At 38.7% G+C, this 21,151-nt stretch overlaps 1 protein-coding gene across 1 annotated transcript; it reads right to left on the bottom strand.

Moving 5' to 3' along the window:
- Positions 1–385: 385 nt before the first annotated feature.
- strc1 (stereocilin 1) lies at positions 386–19,982 on the bottom strand. The gene is made up of 28 exons (XM_057354734.1): positions 19,872–19,982; positions 17,930–18,616; positions 17,821–17,845; positions 15,433–17,509; positions 14,287–14,349; positions 13,978–14,088; positions 13,578–13,732; positions 13,071–13,245; positions 12,565–12,680; positions 12,335–12,464; positions 12,065–12,247; positions 10,544–10,582; positions 9,642–9,818; positions 9,314–9,454; positions 8,489–8,550; positions 5,665–5,803; positions 5,315–5,403; positions 5,098–5,233; positions 4,735–4,931; positions 4,526–4,616; positions 4,234–4,399; positions 3,909–4,084; positions 3,620–3,775; positions 3,026–3,168; positions 2,774–2,922; positions 2,352–2,449; positions 1,950–2,100; positions 386–497 (listed from the first exon to the last, which is right to left on the bottom strand). The coding sequence occupies exons 1-28, from the start codon at positions 19,918–19,920 to the stop codon at positions 412–414; spliced, it is 5,967 nt and encodes a 1,988-aa protein (XP_057210717.1). The 5' UTR covers positions 19,921–19,982; the 3' UTR covers positions 386–411.
- Positions 19,983–21,151: the final 1,169 nt, after the last annotated feature.

Here is a 21,151-nt window from a genome sequence, read left to right as displayed (position 1 = left end):
GTATATTATCTGTAGGTTAATACATCTTGAGAACATTCCAATGAAGGCCCATCCAGCAGGTACAACATGTAAATAAATAACAAATAAATAACAACCACAAGGTGTATAATATAAAGTAACAAGACAAACCAAATCAACCAAGACAATGTATTACGTACTGATAAATTACTAACTAAAAGCAAGCAGCTTAAAAAAAAAAACGAACACATTTTATCATGACTGACCAACAATTATAAAGTGCTGAAAGACATGCTTCTCTTATCACACTCGTGCAATTTTGTGTAACCCATTTTCAATTACATTCAGCATTTTAGAAGTGTTAAAAAAGTATTAGAAATATATTTTAGAGTTTGTTCATATTGCACTTATTTGGAAAAAAAGAGTTCCATGCAGTAAAGTGAGAGGTCTAACTCATCCCAGAAAAAACAGCAGCAGTATCAGGACACTGGAGAGATAAAGAAAACGACAAGGATGCGTTGCAACTCCCAATGACAGACCTGCAAACATACACAAACACAACTGTAAGACAGACTTGAAACTTTTAACAGCCCTTATAAATAGCCTATGGAAATTTAGAACCTTTAAGTCAGTGGTCGGGAACCCGTGGCTCTTTTCAAAAATCATGTGGCTCGCCAGGCATCTTACCCTTCACCCAGTGCTCGAATTGAATCAAGTCTTATGGGGGGATCCGCATTTTTTGGTGGGGGTTAGTCCCGCAATATACAATTTATACAAAATACACAATATATTTGATCATAATATGCATAACTATATACTATTTATTAAAAACAGGCTAACATAAAAGAACAGGCTTCTTTTACTGTATTTTGGATCAGATCAATGCAGGCTTGGTGAACAGAAATGACTTTTGAACAGTAGTGTACGTCCAACAGAATAATTCTATCATTATTTACCAATGTAGTATTTACTATTTTCCCTAAAAACAACTGGACGATTGACACTTTGTGATAATAATGTTTGTTCCAAAAGACTTGATTAAATTCAAGAAACTCATTTATTAGATATTAAAAACATAAATTGTGACAAGACCGGCTGTCAGTCTGTGTGTTAATGTTGTGGGGTTTTCAACGATTTCAGTGCAGTTTACAGTTACGTCCAGTAGGTGGCGGCAAGGGACTGTTATGAGCGAGTCGTCAGTCAGCAGACTATTCAACCATTTCAGTCCAAAAGTCTGCTTTATTCAGGAAATAACTATGGCTATCCTATCAATATGTCAATCATAGCTATTTCAAGAGTGAATCCCGCATTTTTATGCCGATGTAATTCCTGAAACTTTGCAGCGTGTATGTGGCCGTTGGTCTTAGCAGCACGAAAAACAAGTTTTATACAATTCTGAATGGATGATATATAGAACAGAAACCGCACAAGGAGCACTCCCTTATAATTATTAAAAAGCTGTCACTCATCTTCATCGAGATCTCTAGCACCAAGAAGTCGAACATTGCAATGCAAAGTCAGAAGACACATATGCAGTATTTTGTGAGCATCAGTACAATAAATGAGCACTTTTTAAAATTGTTATGTTACATATAATGAAGTTTAATTGAATGGAGGCCTTGTAAACCGTTAAGTTGTTTATAAGTCATGGAAATAATTTTTTAGAGGCCCAGATGTACAGTATGCACTGTTTCGTTTGTTTCACTGTTTTTGCCTTGTCTGTGCACACGTTCTCTTATCGAAGGCAAAGAACAATTGATCCCCACATGGACCATAAGTGAGACTGTGGACATAAATCAAGTTATTAGTATTGAAGACATTGAAAGATGTTACCATTTTTGCGATGGCTCTTTTGCAAAAATAAATGAACCAAAACTGGAAAAATGTCTCTTTGGTTAAAAAAGGTTCCCGACCCCAGCTTTAGGTCATTATTGTTCATTAAAAAATGTTCTGCGATCTGTATCCCTTTCCCAGAAGAGGAGTGAAACTACCTCTGAAATCAATAGGTTTGTCCTCCAAAGGGTTGAGCACCATGGACAGGGCCGTCTCTTGTACTGGAGACAGAGCAGAGCGCTGAGGGTCTGTTACAGCAAAGGCCTGCTCATAGGTGAACATCTGTATTTGTGCCTGGTTAAACACCACCTGAGAAGAATTAAAGTGAAAACACAAGGTAAGAAAGATACTAACATTACGCTAACCTTTAAAATTCTGTTTACGGGGAATCTCAATTTCATAAGTGTTTTAATGAGTTTTTCAAGATTCAAGTACTGATGTTGTTTTTTCTTGATCATAAATACTCCAAATATTTTTCTAATAACATCTGACAAGTAGTCGACATGATACAGTATGTTTCAAAAAATGGAGTAGGTTAAAGGCTGAAAAATGGTACGAACCGCAAATTTGTTTGCTGGGATGAGAGAAATGGCAAGAGGGGTGAGTCCTTCAATTTGGTCCCTCACCAAAGCAGACATGGATATATCAGGCAACCCCGCTAGTAAAAGAAATGAAAAAGGATACCATGTTTTGACTTAAACAAAGTACATGAATTACATAAGAGCAAAAAAATATAATGGTGTACTCATTCACAAAATGACAAAAATACCCACATCTGTTTTAAACCATATATAACATTGTACTATTGTACGTTTGTAAGTTGTCATTTAGCACATGCGTTTTTCTGTACACTTATAACAGGGTGAATCCCTTTCAGACAAAATAACAGCTTTGCTTAACAGTACAATTGATGATATCTGTAGGGTTTGCAGCCACCCTTCAATTTCAAGGCCTGAGATTTCATCAGTTTGCATCAGTCTACCTGCAATCGCTCCTATCTCAATGAAGAAATCTGTTCCCCAGGAGCTGACTGGTCCGAATGCCGAGCTATGACTGAGCAGTCCTATCATAGCCTGGAGCTGCTCCTCAGAGCAGGACAAGCGCAAACGGCTGAGCCACAGAACCGCCTTACTGGAATAAGAAAAAACATTTCCCATTCAGCATAAGCAGAAGTGATTTAATATATGATGATCAACCATACTATATCAATAGACTTCAGATCAAATAAAATAACCTGAACTCTGTTGGATTCAGGTTGCGAATGACTGGTGTCTCAATCCCACACACAATGTGCCCCAAAGCCACAAGGGTACTGGAGTCTAACTGGACAGGAGTCTTTCTGGTTGAGTTCAGCACCGTGGAGAATATTGACTTCAACTGCAAGTGTAAACAAAAGCCATTGAAATTATAATAAAAGAATGCATAACTTAAATTAATGTGTAACCTTAATTGTCCATTCATTTTTATTTTATTTTTATTTCTTTTCTATTTTATGTTAAAAGAGAAATGTATGTTGAACTCTAGTTTAATGTTTAGTTAAAAAGCTCTTTTGTGCATCTGCCCCTTTAAGGCAGCGAGGGCTCTTGGGAAAAAAGGAAGAGCGAGAGGGAGTCGAGTTTGAGTTGCGTTAGGTGGCTGTTGTGCCGATACCGAGGATTCCTAAAAGTGAAATAAAAACGTAAATCTACCAGGTGTAACCCGTGTTTCATTTGTATTATCCACGCTGAAGAGACTGGAGTGTGCACGGCAGGAAATAAGGGTTACAAATGCATAAATGGTTAAGCTAACCATTCAGCTCACTTTTACAAAACGTTAATCAACATTTTACCTGTCTGCTGGTCCATATGTTGATAGCTCCCATAGCTGAAATTGACTGAATTTCAGACAGTTTAAGAGAAGCCAGTTCCTCAGCAGAGAGCAGGGTGGCAATGCGACCCAACTGAGCGATCACAGATGTGTTAAAAGAGGAGGGCGGTCCATACACCTGCACACAGGAAACAAACACAGCCACCACACTTTATTTACATGACTAAATAACCAAAAACCTCTTAAAATTATGTTCAATATTTGTAAAACAACATTAAGGAACACATGAGCTGAAGGAGAAAACAAGGCACCTCTTTTGCCTTCGTAAGGAGCACTGTTAGCTGAAATGAACTGAAAAAGGGATCCTGGCCAATGAGCTCCAGGCACCTCCGGAAAGCGGCTGCTGGCATGTTTCTGAGGCTGTCAATACTCCAGGCAGCAGGTTGTGTCATATGCAAGCTCTCGCAAGACGGGATCAGTCCAGTAACTAGTGATGAAGAGACACCAAAGTGTATGTGTAAAACAACTAAAGGAAAAGGGTTTAAACGTGCTTTATTATGTGAGGACGAAAAGGATCATTTTAGAGTATCCTTAGGTGACATTCTTTCAAGGAAAATAAAGTTAGACTTTACTCACAGGTGGAGCGGCCGATTTTGAGGAAGCCAAGGAAATACTGAAGCACAAACTGCTTCTTTTCAAACAGTTCTGAGGGCTTCTGCTCACACAAAGAGCCACGCTCTCCTCTTTCCCAACGTTGCTGATCCTGGAACAGTCTCTCAATGCGCTCCAAGCTCATCAAACCCTAAAGACAAACACACAAGCATGAGAACAGATTGGATTTGCAGATTCTTCGTGGACCTGGTCATGAAGAACAGCACATTCACAGGTCACACAGTTATCGACAGAGCAGGAATGTTTGTTTACATACTGCGGGGATCAGCTGAATAGTCTCCTTTGGAAGAAAGAATAAGAACCGGTCCACTTGGTTCAAAGTATCGGATGTCCAGTTTTGTACAACGCTATTAATAGAAAACAGTTACAGCTGAGTCATCATGAGACATATAACATTTCCATGCTTCATGTAGGTACAGTCCTAATACATTATTATGATGCAAGGAAACTTTCAACTGTCTGTACCCAAATGTCCCTTTTTCTTGAAGCATGCGCGCCACCAGGTCTCGTTTATTGGCATTGTAGCAGAATCCTTGTAGAAACTCTAAACTGTCAACAAAGAAGCTCCTATCCAATTGCAAAAACATCTCATCCGCCACAAATGTAGCCATGACATCCAGTGAACGAAATTCCCTTTCGGTGTACAGGCCAGTGTGCATGTCCTTATGGGAAAATGAAAGAAATAATGGTTGGCGACAGAGTCTTCATAAATGTGAGGGTTGTAAATTTGGTAACAAGACAATAAATCATGGCTTTGGAGATCACTGATCACTGATTCTTAACTAAAACAAATACATCACTTCTGGACAGTAGAATGATAATATTTACCAATCTTTGAACTATCTTGTCCACCAGGACAGCTTGCTTGGTGCTGGGAAGCAGCAGAAAGTACTGGGGGTCCTCCACTATCATATACCTCAGAGAATCCATCTTATCAGGAGGAAATTTCTTAATGGTGCTTAACCTTCATAAAATAACATTACAGATGAAGCTATAATTATACATACACATCAATCTGTTTTCATTTCTTGCAATTTCGACTCACGGAAGTGACAGAGCAATCTGAGACCCCAAATCACCAAGCAGATCTGAGAAGAAGTCCAACTTATACAGTTCCTCAGTAATACATTTTTTCTGCAGTAAAAACAAATGTTTTAATTATTTTTATATTTAAAAAATGGCTTTTTTATATTACATGTAGAGAGAATATTCTAGATTCAAGACGTACCTTTTTATGTTACACACAGAATTATGCATTTCTCTCATTAAGTTTACTTTAGATGATCAACAGTCAAAACGGAGTGATGATTTAGCACATGAAGGATAAAAATATTGTAATCTCTGAACTTTAATTGATGATTTTGGGCATTTTAGGGTATGTATTTACTAACATACCAATGAGGCAGGGAGAGGCAGAGGCTGCTCTCTCAGAAACTTCAGAATGTCACGTAGAGGCGATAGAGCATCTGCCAAATTTTTGAACATTTTTTTAAGGGCTGTACAACTCACTCCTGAAGCAATGGTCCCCAGAGATCTGAAATGTCAGAGAAAAAAACAAACAGAAAAATACTTAAATTAATACAGTGCTTCACTGAGCAACGTCATGATAACTCTTTTCATATCATCGCTGTCCTTCCGAAACCTTGGATGTTCATATTCGCTGTTTTTCAGGAAATGGAAAAAAAAACATGCACCGAAACGAAAATTCTTGGCCGAAGCCGAACATGATATGAAGCACTTGGACGAAGGCCAAATAATACCGAACACGTTTTTTTGCATTTCTTCTATTTGTTAAGCCATTTTTTTCACTGAATAGTCAAAATGTGCTTTTTATAATTTGTCTTGCTTTTCAATAAAACACAATACAACTTAATATAAAATTGAGCAAAACAAAGTAAATTCAAACAACAAATTGAGCCCTCTCCCTTCATGAATAGCCAATATTAAGTAGGCCTATAACTGACTGCTAAAAGAATGTAATGTAAGTGTCACGGTTGTGGAGCGGAGGAACCCAGTTGCAGGCAGCAGCGGTGGTGAAGGGGTTAACAAAGACTTTTATTGAAACAAAGAAAACAAAAACACCCTCGAGGGGGGAAAACAAAACTAAGAGATATATACAGTATATATAAAACAAAAGACTTCCCACGTGGGGGCAAAACGTAAAACAAGAACAGCAAAAACTAAACTAAAGAACACGACCAAACGTCTTACACAGAACACGGCAGGGTAAAACACAAAACTCACAGTCCACGGACAAGGCAAGGGACAGGAACACGGGAAGACACGGCGAACTCTACAAACATGGGTACACAAGTACACAGTACACTGAACGCAATGCAAGAGCACAGGACAATGAAACATGAGGGCATTTTAAAGGGAACACAAACGAGGGATAATAACACAGGGCAGGTGAGGGTAATGGAACACGGCGGGAAGTGATACGGGAAACGAGAGGGGCGGGGCCAATGACAAGACACGAGAAAGCACATGGGATGTCAAAAGATAAACACCCCATGACTTTCTCACACTAAACATAAGGGATCTGTCACGATCCTGCCACAAGACCAGAAAATCATGAACAAGAAGGCAGGACCATGACAGTAAGTTACTCTGTACCCCTACAACAAAACAATTCATTAAAAAGTGTCATTCCACATTAGGCCTATAAGAAAAAAATACGAATAAACGAAATCTGTTGGATTATTATAGGCTACATTGCAAAATGATTTTAAGAAAAAAAAAAACATCCAATGCAAGCAATTCTGACTGATGCTGACTGACAACCATAGCTGTGTCTCGTTTCGGAAGGCTGCGTCCTCCGGAGGTCTCATTTGAAGCCTGTTACGTCATCGAGGCTGTCTTGTTTCATAAAAGCAGGTAGGACACTCCGTATACACCCTTCTAATGCGACCTACTTTCACGAGAATTCGGAGGACACATGAGGTGTATCCTTCGTTGCTAGAGATAACCCACAATTCTTTGCGTCGGCCAACGTCTGTTATTTGAATAAACAGCAACAGCTGCACATTCAAGCAAATATGTGGTGTTTAAATGTTAACAGTTTACAATTGGTGTCACGTTTTTTAATCTTAGCAGGCAAGGTTTACAAGTGTATGGGAACATTTTTAAACGTTTAAAACAGTAAGGCAAACATTTTTATATTTGTTTAACTCTTTTGGCATTGTTTAGGGTAGAAAGTAACCAACTTTTTACCTCTACAATCATGTAGAAATCATTTTAATTAATTTGACAGGTGTGCCAGTGCAACGTGTTGTCATAGCAACGTGGTACTTCCTGTTTCCTTTTCTGCCAGTATCCTAGGAAGGACGTCTCGTTTTATTCTAAATTGAGGATTCTCCATATACCACATCCTTTAGAGGATGATACCTCCGGAGGACACAAGGACGCAGCCTTAAGAAACGAGACACAGCTCATTTCAGTTCACGTCTCTCCTCCAAACTCCGCCCACAAAAGCTGACTGTTCTCTCAGAAGGTGCACTCATGGCCGGGATGCAGAACATACTTTGAGAAGTTGTTTAGTACAGGGAACTGTGTGCACACGACCACTGTATGATGTCAAAGGATGTCACGAGCGGCAGGGCTACTGTCAGACAGCCCGCTTCCGTCTGGAGTAAAGTTACCGACCGGTAAAGACGCTTTCATTCGGAAATTTACTTCCGTGCGGCAAGTCCCGTGCTGTGTCTTTCTCTGACACTTTAAAATGCTCCACACACACGCACACACACGCACACACACACACGCACACACGCACGCACGCACGCACGCACACACACACGCACACACGCACAGGCACACACACACACGCGCACACGCACACACACGCGCACACACACACTGCCAAAATGTTTGCGGCAGTAATAAAGCGCACGCGTGTCTCTCTCTCTCTGCGCTGGTTGCTGCTTGATCGGATCACGAGTCATGAACATGCGTTTCTTTGCTATTTTCGGCCGAACATTCGGTGCATCCCTACTTTTTTAATGATTAAATATTGAGTTGTCCAAAGCACTTTTTACTACTTTTTATTGGTTAGATATTTGGAAAACCAAGTGACACACATAAAGGTTGACTAAAAATAATGATTTGTGGCAAAAAAAATCATGAAATATGGAGATAAAAGGTTTCAGAAGGACTGCAGCGATATATATATATACACTGTAAAAAGCCACAAAACCAATTAAAGGTAAAAGATAAAGCTTACATGAATTCCTTTTCTGACAGACTTGGCTTGAGGTCAGTAACCTCTTTAAAAAGAACCTGAGCCTATTGAATTAAAAAAGGGAAATTAATCAATGGTTTCATAATCATGGAATCTGCCCATCAAAAATACTTCAAAGTATGAACATATTTCGTATTACATATATAACATATTTCCAGCATAGAAAAATAACAACTCACTGCATTTGCACAAGTGATTCTGTTTAAAACATTTTCCTGAATCATCAATTGCACCTGCTGTAATAGTATAGGAGTACCGTCATTGTTGTGTAAATTTGGTTGTTTTTTCCAGATCGTGGTTTTGTACATATAAACGTGTGAAAATAAATGCTGTCCGCTGTTTTTAAAAGACAAACATCTTGCAGATTCAGAAAACACAGATTCAACTGTATACTGTATGTACATAAATCAGTGACTTCTTGGCTCTAAAAGCTTATTATTAATGGCACAGGGGATTACAAAGTACTCTCATGCTTAATGTTCTGGAAAAAGGGACTGATAGTACCAGAGGAACTGTAAGAACTCTTAAGATTTCTGCTAGTTAACACTGCACGCAGACATGAGATACAGTGTCATGAAAGCTAAATCAGAGGGTACACAACAAAGAACCCTACGCTCCATTATTAATAATTAAACAAGTAATTAGACACTCTAGTATTGCACGGATCTTTGACGTCATTAGAACAAAATACACCACTAGTAACTATGTTTAGCTTAAACATACCCTTTCATTTGTAAAGTATATTTTGTCTTTCAAAAACTGAATTAAGAGTTGATTAATTGGGTATGATTGGGTTGAAGAACATACCTGCTGTGTGTTCCATAGGCGAGTATGTACAGCTTTGTCACTGACCAGCAGTAAAGAGACTTTGGGAATCACACAAAGGAGAGGAGTGCTGGGGAGCAAAGACTCAACTTCATCAAGCCACAGGTGAACAGAAACAGAACCCTGAAAACAAAGAAGGTGAAAGAGAAATTTACAAAATCTGTTCTGCCATGATCTGCCCATCAAAAATGTGCTGCCATACAGTACATAGAAGATCACCATTAAGACACTGCATTAAATGCTTTGTGTTTACATTTAGGTGCATTCTGTATATGCATATGACTTAAAGATGGAGCTGCAGTCAACTCACCCAGAGTTTGGTGATGATGGCGTTGGTCTGTGTGGGAGTAAGCCCAAGTGTCTGAGAGCTGATAGCAGGTAAAGCCTCTAGTAGAATGTCAGATGGCAAACTCCATAAAGTCTCCACCTTCACCCCCCTCACAAGAGACCCCAGGGTAGACAGTTGCCCAGAGCCAGGCAGAGCCAGCTGAGGGGCACAAACATCATACATAGGTCACACTTTAAAGGAAAGTACTGTGGGCTTACTTTAAATGTTAACATTATTCATGAATTAACAATTAAACAATAAGAGACAGTATAAATAACATTAACACTTTTAGTCTTATTGAGGGTGTAGCAATAACGGTGTAATTAGTCTGAAGATAAAGTCTTAATTGTTCTATTAGAAGCCTACACATTAAAAATTATTTTGATTGTCTTCGTAACGGCACACATGTGACAAGAGGCTGTATTAAGCGTTCATGACAGCTCACTAGTGACGCACTGTTGGCTCCACCTGTAATCATTCAATCTTACTGACATAACCAAAGAAACAAAACACAAAGGGCAGATCAAAACTTCCTTGTGCCTGGTGTAATTCTATACAGCCATAAACTGCCAAATCACATGGATCATTTGATGAAATGTTAGAAGCACCTTTAAATAGGCAAAGATAATTATAAGGAGTGACTGAATGGGGAGTATCTGCACGTGCAGGGCAATGCAACTGTCCTTGAAACACCCAAGAGGTTGCGGGCAAGCTGGCTGGGAAGGTACTGACACTCTTGATACACACACACACACGCACGCACGCACGCACGCACGCACACACACACGCACACGCACACACACACACACACACACACACACACACACACACACACACACAACCCCTTAATGCTTTTCTCCACATTGTAACAACGACATACTTACACTTAAATCGGCTGAGATCTTGTCAATGACAACAGCTGCCTTCATGGAGAAAAAAAACATGCATCATTATGAAAATTATAAAAGGTTTATAATAAGGTTTATTAGGCAATAGGGCTGTATTATACAGTGAAAGCTAAATTTATTCAGACACCATTTCTCACATTATCACAGTTTATTGGCTATAGTTTAGATAATGATGACAAGAACTCAGAGTTAAAATAACTTTGATAGAAAGGTATATGTAATAGATTAGGTTGAATCAAATTTAAGTACTGTACACAATTAGATTATACCAATTATCACCAAGCAATGCTTTTGTTTAGTCTGTTTTGTAAAAAGGTTGCATTAGCAATTAAAGAAAAAACACTTAAATGTATTTTAATACAGTTCAAATTTATTGTACTGTACACACTTTATGATATCACATGCTGCATTATTTAGCAAGCGTATCACATGTTTTTTTACTGTTGCGCATCCCTATTAGGTAATAAAGAAAACGAAACTATATAGAGAATATGAGCCCTTTGATGGCAAGTCATGATGTAGGTTTTCACCAATAACCTAATTAAAATAATTCACTAGAACTAAGCTGGGATATTTTCTTGAGTGAAACCTTCACTAAAATGACTTTCTTTAGGGACATTTGAAGCTGTAGGTTTCTATTATTTCTTTGTACTCTCATCCTCTGCCTTCCTTATGTTTTGGGTGCATGCTGAGATGGGCATGCAGAATTCATGTTTGGTCATGCAGAAATGATTAAAGGGTTGTGCAGGGAAACAATCCTCTGCCTATATCAGATACCCTGGTTTCTTTAACAGCAGTCTTCCATCTGTTGCATAGACCTCACAACTAAAGCCAGCCTGCCTGCTTGTGACCTCTGACCTCAACTCGATTTTCAGCTCCCACTGGAGTACTATTATACCTAATGCTTTTGTTTTGTAGGACTTTGCCAAAGCTAAACATGTCTTCAATCACTCATTTAAAGGGGATAGTTTACCCCAAAATGAAAATTCTGTCATCATTTACGCACCATCGAGTTGTTCCAAATCTGTATAAATTCCTTTGTTTCGATGAACACAGAGAAAGATATTTGGACGAATACTCGTAACCAAACAGGAAAAATTAGTAGTCAAAAGTGTAGGGGATTTTACAGTAAAGACCCGTAGACCAGATATGATAAATGAAGACAAGGAGTGAAGACTCTGTCCCTTCAAAAGTGCCCCAGAACTGTTTGCTTTCCTATATTCTTCAAAATATCGTCTTTCGTGTTCAACAGAACAAAGAAATCCATAAAGTAATTTTTCGTACTATGGTAGTTAATGGTGGCAAAGAACTATTCATTTACAAGCATTCTTCCAAGTATCTTTCTCTGTGTTCATCAGAACAAAGACATTTGGACAGATTTGTAACAACTTGAGGGTGAGTAAATGATGACAGAATTTTCATTCCTGGGTGAACTGTTGTGTTGTGTTATAATCCCCATAATAAATGACACCTTTATTAGTTTCATGTGGCGTGTACCTGTGCTGGGGTGAAAGGTACAGAGCTGAGGGTACTTAGGGCAGGCATGAGCTGGGCAGGGGTGAGCTGCTGCAAGAAGCTAGATCCCAGGAGAGGCAAGAAAGGGGCAAGCTGAGAGATTCTCTGAGACATGAGGCTGGATGGAGACTGCAGCTCAGACGCATTCAGGACCAAGCTGGATATCTGGACATAAATATTTAAGTTATCACACAAATTCATCTGAAACTAGCAGAAAAATTACAGATCTAAGACTGATCTGTTTTCACTGACCATACTACTTGGGATGCTGACTCCCTGGATGAGACATGTCCTAATGTTGTCCTGGATCACAGAGAAGGATTCTGTTTGTGTATATGCCGTCAGCTGGTTGTAATTTGCCAGACAGGACATATTACCTAAACTAGAGGAGTGTAAAAACACGTGGGTTTGTCTTAGTGCTCATCTTTTCGGAGATTCAGTATATCATTTCATTTAAAAATATTTAGATAGCATACTCCAACCTTTTGAACTGATCGGCAGTAAGATTCCTGAAAGCTCCGATGACACTCTGAGCGATGAACTGCTGCTTGAGGGGACCCAACACGTTACTTTTTAAGACATCCAAACCATCCAGAATCTAAAAGAAGAAAATAGAACATGATAATGAGCACATTATGACCAATTTAGACTACTTGGTCAAAAATACATATTGTAGAATTGGTCATTTTAGATAAAATAAACAAACGTTTTTATTCTATTTTGTATTTTCTTTGGATGGCAGTCAAGATCTCATGCACACCAGTGAACGATGTGTTCACTTTTTCAAGCCCCAGTCTTATTCATGGTCCACTACACAGCTATTCCTAATTTATGTGTCTCTGTGTTTATTTATTGAAAACTGACAACAAGGGCATGTCTGTTACAAACAACCAGAGACAAGCATTGGCATTTTCCTGACTTTAGCTGTCGGCGGGTTAACCGGAGCCAAACAGTCTCAGATATCTTTGGGAGGTGTTGAGGCTGTTACCTGAGTAGGTGACAGGTACTGGAAGCTGTGGAAAGGCAGATACGCGATCAGATTACCGGTGTCCCTGATGAAGCTGACGTCTGTAATGTTAGGCAAGCTCTGACTGAACCATCGACCAAATGCTTGCTGCTGCTCCAGGGAAAGGTTCTTGATGCTGAGGTTAATGATGCTTAACCTGAGGAAAAGCATGGGCACAGAGAAGCTTTAAAGAGATTTAATTTAATGTAAAACCTTAATTTATCGGGTGCTAAAACAGGCATTAATTAAACATGTGGGACCTTCGTGATCATTTTCAAATAGAATGAAATTATTATTATTGTGTACTTAGGACATCATGCCTTTATGTTTTATGCCCAGTGAGCAAGTTACAATTGACGGGGTAAGAAAAAAACTCCAAATGCTTATATGGTTAGCATAAAATATATGTACGTATGTCTTTTAACCCACTCATAACATTTAACAGGAGGTGCTTTTTAATGTCAAGAGGTTCAACTATGTGTCACTTACGCATTGATGTTATTCTGTAGAGGAGGCATTGACATGATGTCTGACGGTGTAGCCAGAGCCAACAAAAGGCCCATGTCAGCAAAAAGGCTAATATCCTTGGGCAGGTGGGTTTGGAAAAGGACAGATACCATGGTGTGCAGGTATTCATCTGATAACTTTACAAGAGAAATAAGAATTACATTACAGCACACATGTTCCAAGACAAAACATTCACAGGACATGTTTTGCATGTGGCAGATGCTTTTATCCAAATTTTTATCCACAGTGCATTTAAGTTATACAGCTTATACATCATGTGTTCCCTGAGAATCAACCTTCTACTGGCTGAACTGAAACACTCTACAAACTCTTAATACTTTTAACACTCTCAATTGAACATACTATAATTGAGAGGGTTTACCTGTAAGGTTACATGGTTCCTATTATAGTACTGCAGAATCTCCCTTACGACTGTGAGGTCTGCTGCACTGAGCACTGACCACAGATAAGACAGAGGAATGCGGAAATATTCCTGTAAAGCAATAATAAGAACTGTAATGTTACAGCATGCATAAAAATAGTAGATTTTCTTACACTAAATTCATCTAAATAAAATAGGACATTGGCACTAAATGGTATTACCAGATGAAAAAAATGGCTCAGAACACTGTTATAAGCAAAATTGTCAGTCAAAAACATTGCAGTAGGATACAAATGAAGTTTATTATACCTTGATAAGAAAAAAGCTACTGGCCACATCTCTTCCTGTTAGCATCAGACTGGTTAGAACTTTCTGAAATACACACAGTATACACAGTTACAACCACAGTATCATAATCATGACAACAAGGATAACAATGTTCTGAGAACATGAAGGTTTTTGTATAACATTGTCAAGACAAATCCAATGCCCCTGGAGTTAATATTGCATGCTAAGGAAGAGATTCAGATTATCCAGTGACGGGTCAAAACCCTATACCTCATGTTGATGAGATCACGCTAGATCAAAGTTACAAAATACTGATGAACTTGGTTAAGGGATGTATTTAATTAATAATATGAACCCTTAAAACTAGTTCACACAGTATGTTGTTACTCACCATGTGAAAAAATCTCTCAAGAAAACAATGGCATGCCCTATTCCTTATATTTTCACCCCAAAATGAAAATTCTTTCATCATTTACTCACCCTCTTGTTATTTCAAACCTGTATGTCTTTCCTTCTTCTTCAGAACACAAAAGAATATATTTTGAAGGATGTTGGTATACAAAAACCATTGGTCCCCATTGACTTGCATTGGTTTTGTCAACACAATACACTAAAAAAAATGGTGCTATATAGCACTAAAAGTGGTTCTTTGCTCGTAATCATAGGGGAACCACCTTTAGTGCTATATAGTACCATATCTTGGTGCTTCAGTGGTTCTTCAGAGGTTCTTTGGGGTGACCGAGGTGGTATATAGCACCGTTTCCCTATAAAGAACCTGTTAAGCCCCTGATTGGATCTTCAGCAGATCTTTATAGCACCTCAGTCATCACAAAGAACCGCTGAAGAACCACTGAAGCACCAAAATATGGTTCTATATAGCACTAATAGTGGTTCCCCTATGGTTACGAGCAAAGAACCACTTTTAGTGCTATATAGCACCATTTTTTTAGAGTGTAGAAGTCAAAGGGGACCAATGGTTTCCTGTTACCAACAATCTTCAAAATACCTAATTTTCTGTTTTGCAGAGGAATGAAAATCATACAGGTTTGAAATGACAAGAGGGTGAGTAAAACATAACAGAATTTTCATTTTTTAGTGAACTACCCCTTTAATTAATTGCATAAATCTATAGAATAATTGCATAAGTCATAGAATAATAATGCCAACCCCAAAGCACTGCAGAAGCACACGCTTGTTCTCAAAGTTGGTCTCGTTCTCCATGTAGACGACCATTGTCTCCAACACGCTAAGCCGAATATTCTCTGTCACTCTCAGTGCAGTCATCTGACTTTCTTCCAGAGCCAAGAGCACCACAACCCATAAGCTTGTGGCTTGCCGGACCATCGATGCCATCTTCATAGTCATGATATTCTCAAAACGGGGTTGCAGAATCTCTAGCCCACATTGCAACAGTATCCGAAGGCCCTGGGCCTGACTGGCACCCGGTTGGCAGACTGAGCTGAAGTCTGCACTGCAGGACCAGTTCAGCCTGTCAACTAAATCCTTAAAAATACACGGCTGGGGCTGAGTGGAGTTGCCTCCATCGGGAATATGCGGACCTGCGTAAGTGGCACAAAGTGTGCCAACCCAAAAGCTGGAGGCCTCTTGAGTGATTTGGGTGAGCACTGAAGGGTCACCACAGACGGAGGAGACAAAGTTGGCCTGGTCATAGTCCCAACAAAGGGCAAGCAGTGCAGGGTCTGGAAGCACCAAGACCCAACTGGAGTACTGACACTGCTCCGCTGGTCGGAAAACTATCAGGCTACTCCCATTTCCTGCCCCAACGCCTTGTCCAGAACCGGTCAGGTTTGAACATTGTTCCAGTAACCAGGTGTTATCTAAATTGGCCATTAAATTATGAAGAACTGTGACATTGGCACATACATTCTGGGTGAAATTTTTAGTGTCGAGATCGGCACAGAGAGCAAGGTCGGCCATGTCTACAATAGTTGGCTGGCTCCAATCGGAATAAACACAGACTTGTGCGAGCGTGTTGACGGTGTCATTATCAGAGCACTCTCGAATCAGCCATTGATTTTCGGGATGCAGAGACAACTGCTCATACAGCTGCACGCTGCAGCAGACATTCTGATGGAAGCCTATCTGGTCATATTGCCAACACAGAGCGACCACAGTGGGATCCACAAATATTTCAATCCATTTTTTATAATCACACCAGTCCTCAGTGTCCATTATTGGTGGGCTCGTGGGTGGGTTGCTGACAGCGAAAGTACAATACTGTTCTACCCAAACATTTTCACTGTTAAGCGCAAGCGCAATTACGAATGTGCTGTTTGCACAGACCGTATTAATAAATCGAGTCTCGTCGTTTTGAATACACAGGGAGATCTGAATGGCGGTGACCGCTTGTGTATTGCTCCATTCGGAGTATTTGCAAGATTCAGCTACGAGGGCATTTATGTTAAGTTCTGGTGGTGGTTCAGAGCAGTTGGGCTTTAGCCAGTTGTTGTCTTCATTGGAGAACACAACCATGAAGAATTCCAGACTCTCACACAAAAAACGCTCCAACTGTTCCATGTCATTATTCCAACAGAATGTCACTATGGACGGATCGACTGTTTCAGCAGTCCATGTGCTATATGAACAATACAGGTATACTACGTATGTGTCAGATGAGTTTGTGCAGTATTCCCACACCCAGGCATTACTAGGATTGCTGACCAGCACTTGCATAACGTTAGCATTGTTACACACAGCGGGAATGAACGCCTCACGATCGTTTTCACTGCACATAGTGACCAAAGCCGGGTCCACGGCACCAGCAACAGTCCAGTTGAAGTAGTCGCAGAGAAGTTCGTTGAGGCTTAGGACAGACCGTGCGCTACGTTGACTTGATTCTGTGGTGACGGTTTCACCACAGGGCTCAATGAGAGGTAAGACGATGTCTTGGATGATGTGACATGCGTTCTTCCACATCCGTGTCACCTCAGTTTGAGTGAGAGTACTGAGAGCTTGACACATCTGGTAAAGGACATAAGATTCCTGAGACCTTGTTGATAAAAATTCTGCACAAAGGGTTTCGTTGAGTTGATTCAAATTTTGTTCTTCGCAGGTAAGAAGGGATGCGGGGATGTCTACAGAAGGTGTGCCTGTACGACCAAACTGGACACTGCCTGACGTCTGGCATTCTGGACTCGGGTAACTGCACGGAAGAGACGCAGGACCCAAAAAAATATCAAGAATTGATTGTCCAAAGGACCAGCTCACATTATGAGTCATGCCCCTGAATAGAGAAAAAAGAAATTCATTCAGACATCAGCCTTTTTTGTAATAAAATTAAAGTAAAAGTAGCTTCTGCTTCAAGCTGAAACACTTGCAATATTTTAAGTTATTTTGCTCATTACTTGCTATCAGTTTAGCTAATACTGATCTGACTGATGGCATATGTAAAGTTGGAAAAATTTACATCCAGAACTGTTCATTCTTAAAAATAAAGAAAACAAATTAATTTGTGTCATTTAACATTAACTGTAATGTAATGTATTAATGTTAATATAATGTATATTTAGAATTCAACGCAGACCAATTACATACCACATGATAAGCTGTTTCAGGTCACCTGTATACAAAAGAAAAATGAAGACAGGGAAAATTATTTATTGACCAGAAAGGAAATCATTTCTATGTAAATATAAATACGTACATTGTTGACAGTTCTCACTCGTAGGGATTTTAATTCCAAACTGTAATCCGAGTTGTAAAAGATTCACTGGAGTTTGAAGCACACTTGGCATGATATCAGACATGAATGACATTACAGGAGGAATTGTCACGTCCATCAAACTATTCCAAAACGCAATAAAGTTGTCCGACAGTAGATAATTTGGAAGATCTGAGGATAAAGCATTTGTTAGCATCTCCTGAACAGAGGCTAACTGAGTTATGGAGTCCGCCATACGCAGATTGAATGCCGGTGTGCAGGTTTGAGTTTTAAGAGAGGAGATCAGAGACAGTATCTGTCCATTGAATGCAGATGAAACAGTGCTGGCTAAATCACCCTGCCACCCACAGTGCTGTTGGTCCGCTAAAATGCAAATTAAAGCCTGAGGCAGAGTTTCAATGAAACTATTGAGTAGCATTGGCTGATATATTGAGTATATACTATTAAATACTGTTAAATAGATATCTAGGTTAGTTCTATCGACGACAATTCTGTTCATACTATGATGAAGACTTGATCGGGCTTCTTTACTCTTTTCTTCTTTTGACAAGGATCTGATGTTATCTATCAAAACTTTAAAGTTCCTCTCGAATTCATCATCACTCTTGGAGCTCTGCCTCATAACGGTCTTGGGATTTGAGGGATTTCTTGAATCACCTGATGCAATCCCTTTAAAAAAAGAAAATGTCAATACTACAGTGTTTGTGGATGATTCAAATGAAATATATATCCAACAAAATATTTTAAAAAAACTACAATCAATCTAATGCAGTGGGTTTTCAAACTAGTCTGTTTTTAAATTTGAAAGAAGACAGACTTCAAAATTCAAAGTCTAAACATTGTTTCCTGTTTATTACTCCTTTCTTGCTATTTGCATTCCAGAATTGTTTATAGAGTAGGCCTATCTTTCTAGTGTGTTTTCCCACTAGGGTCCCTTTTATCTCACTCACTGGGGTTTGTAAGGCAGTATTCTTTGTAAGCTGTCATAAAAAAAGATGTATTGTGCAAGTTGCTGCAGTATAAATTTAAAGAATTTGAAAGAAACTGCTTCTCTTTTGGTTTATACATCCAACATTACTCTAGGTGTAGCCAATTATTTATGTTTGAAAACATGTCTTAATTTCACACACATTCTATTTACAACAAGGTTATATTAGTTTACTCAAATTAAAACTTTGAAAACGTTTCCGTTCATTGAAATCAAATCAAATATTGACCTAAAAATTATTGGGAAAAACAAAAATTTGAAATGTTGCCTCAAAAATAAACTGAAATAAGTTTAAAGCACTAAAATTATAATAATAAACAAAAATGAACTACTACTATATAGCAACATAATAAATACATAAATAATAAAATGACAAAAGCATATACCAAAATTGCTAAAACTTTTAACTAAAATTAACATTAAAAATAAAAGCTAATTTTGAATATTAGTAAAACTAAATAAAACTAAAATCAAAACTATAACAACTCTTGATTTACAAAAATACTGATATGTATTTATTAGAAGGGGGTCCCTCACAAAAAAGATCATACAAAGTTTGAAAACTACCGGTCGAACGCAGAAATAACGATCAGTGTAGGCTCTGTATGTATAACGCCTGCTAAACTTCTGTAGCAGAGATATAAGCTGTTAATTGAAGGTTACACATTTGAAGTATCTGTCTCTATATTTGACCTATGACAAAGAAATCACCATAAACTATCGAATCCAAAAATGGAAATCAATCAATGTCAAAAAGTGTCCCAATCAACCTGAATTCACCATACGTAAATATCGCATGTTGAAATTATCACATAAGGTTTATTGCTACTGTAAATAATATATATATTAGGCTATTCAAGTTTATTCAAATATGTGAAAGCATGTAGTAAAACTTAAAATAAAACAAACGCCATTTAAATGAAGAAAAACACTTACCGAGAATGATGCTGAGCGCGAGAAAGGTCAAACAATCCCCGTTGCGCATTTTTACTCAGAATATCCAGATGTCGCCCCGGTGAATTGTTAATTTAACACAAGCATGGTCAGCCCAGAATACAACTGCAATCTTTCTTTTGATTTCTTAACATATTGTTATAACTCTATGTCCTGAAATATTTCCTCTTTTGCTTTCTTATGACTGGATTCCGTCTCTATGTTCCTGTCCTATCACGGCTGCCGTGTCCATTTGCAACTCAATCCAGCATCAGACGTCTAATTAAACAGCGGTATAAAAAAGGTGCGAAACAGAGAGCAAGAAATACAGGGACCGGATTTGGGCGTAGAGACTCAGTCGACAGTGCTGAAATATTAACAGGTCGCGTTCACTGTCAGCATCTTGGTCACCGTATAGCCTACACCCAGTCAAACGTAAGATGAAAGGTGGAAGTACAATGATGGGCTGTGGGCTCGCGGAGTCGTGCGCACCAGGGTAAGCAGCACTTGATGAGTTTCAACCACTTAACAAACCAAAATACTGGCCAAAACATATAATGTATAAAATATTACAAAGTATATAGGCTGGTCTGACATTGTTTAGTTTTTTGAGAGAAAACCGCCCAAAATGGAAACCATATATGAACTAATCCCATCCGCAATATGTAGGAAATGTTGAGCTTTCTTTTAACTTGAGGGTTCTCTAACGTTTAGCAGATGGATTACAGATAATTGTCCGATTTCTGATTTCTTCCATTAAACCTCACTGACATGAAAATATTTGAGGAAGACCTTGGCTTCTTTTACAACTCATTAACCACAACAGCTCTTGTTCAAATGACAGTCACTTTTTGAGGTTGCATCAAACTGTATCAACAAGATGCCATTTATGCATATATAATGACAAAAATCAACACAAGTCATATCCATAAAATCTCCTTGATATTACACACCATTTGATGGTAAAACGAAGTATCAGAAAAAGACATGAAATACAACAATCCATTCTTAAGTATCTAACATGTTTTGACATAAAATAAAAGAGCATGCAATTTACCAAAGACTTATTTTCAATTATATAAGCAATCTTAAATAACACATCATGTTTCAGTAAATGACTTTTAGACCAAGAGTGTTTCTCCAATGCAGCTCAAGGAAAATCACAAGCCATATGGCTTTAGAAGTATAAAAGAAAAGAAAACAAACCTGAAACATTCATCTGCAAAAAGTGCCTTGATCAAAATGTTAACTTTCTTACATAGCAGGCTTTTTTCTTTACATGC

Source organism: Triplophysa rosa, linkage group LG1 (genome assembly GCF_024868665.1).
Source record: "Triplophysa rosa linkage group LG1, Trosa_1v2, whole genome shotgun sequence".
NCBI lineage: Eukaryota > Metazoa > Chordata > Actinopteri > Cypriniformes > Nemacheilidae > Triplophysa > Triplophysa rosa.
This window is presented reverse-complemented; position numbering and strand designations above follow the sequence as displayed.

Bases quoted from the DNA above. Each gene is read 5' to 3' on its own strand.
- strc1 (XM_057354734.1), bottom strand. From the start codon at position 19,920: ATGCGCAACGGGGATTGTTTGACCTTTCTCGCGCTCAGCATCATTCTC. The intron at 17,846-17,929 runs GTACGTATTTAT...TTTTGTATACAG, and splicing joins GAGTGAGAACTGTCAACAAT to GTGACCTGAAACAGCTTATC. The intron at 3,169-3,619 runs GTAAAATGTTGA...TTACACTTGCAG, and splicing joins ACATATGGACCAGCAGACAG to TTGAAGTCAATATTCTCCAC.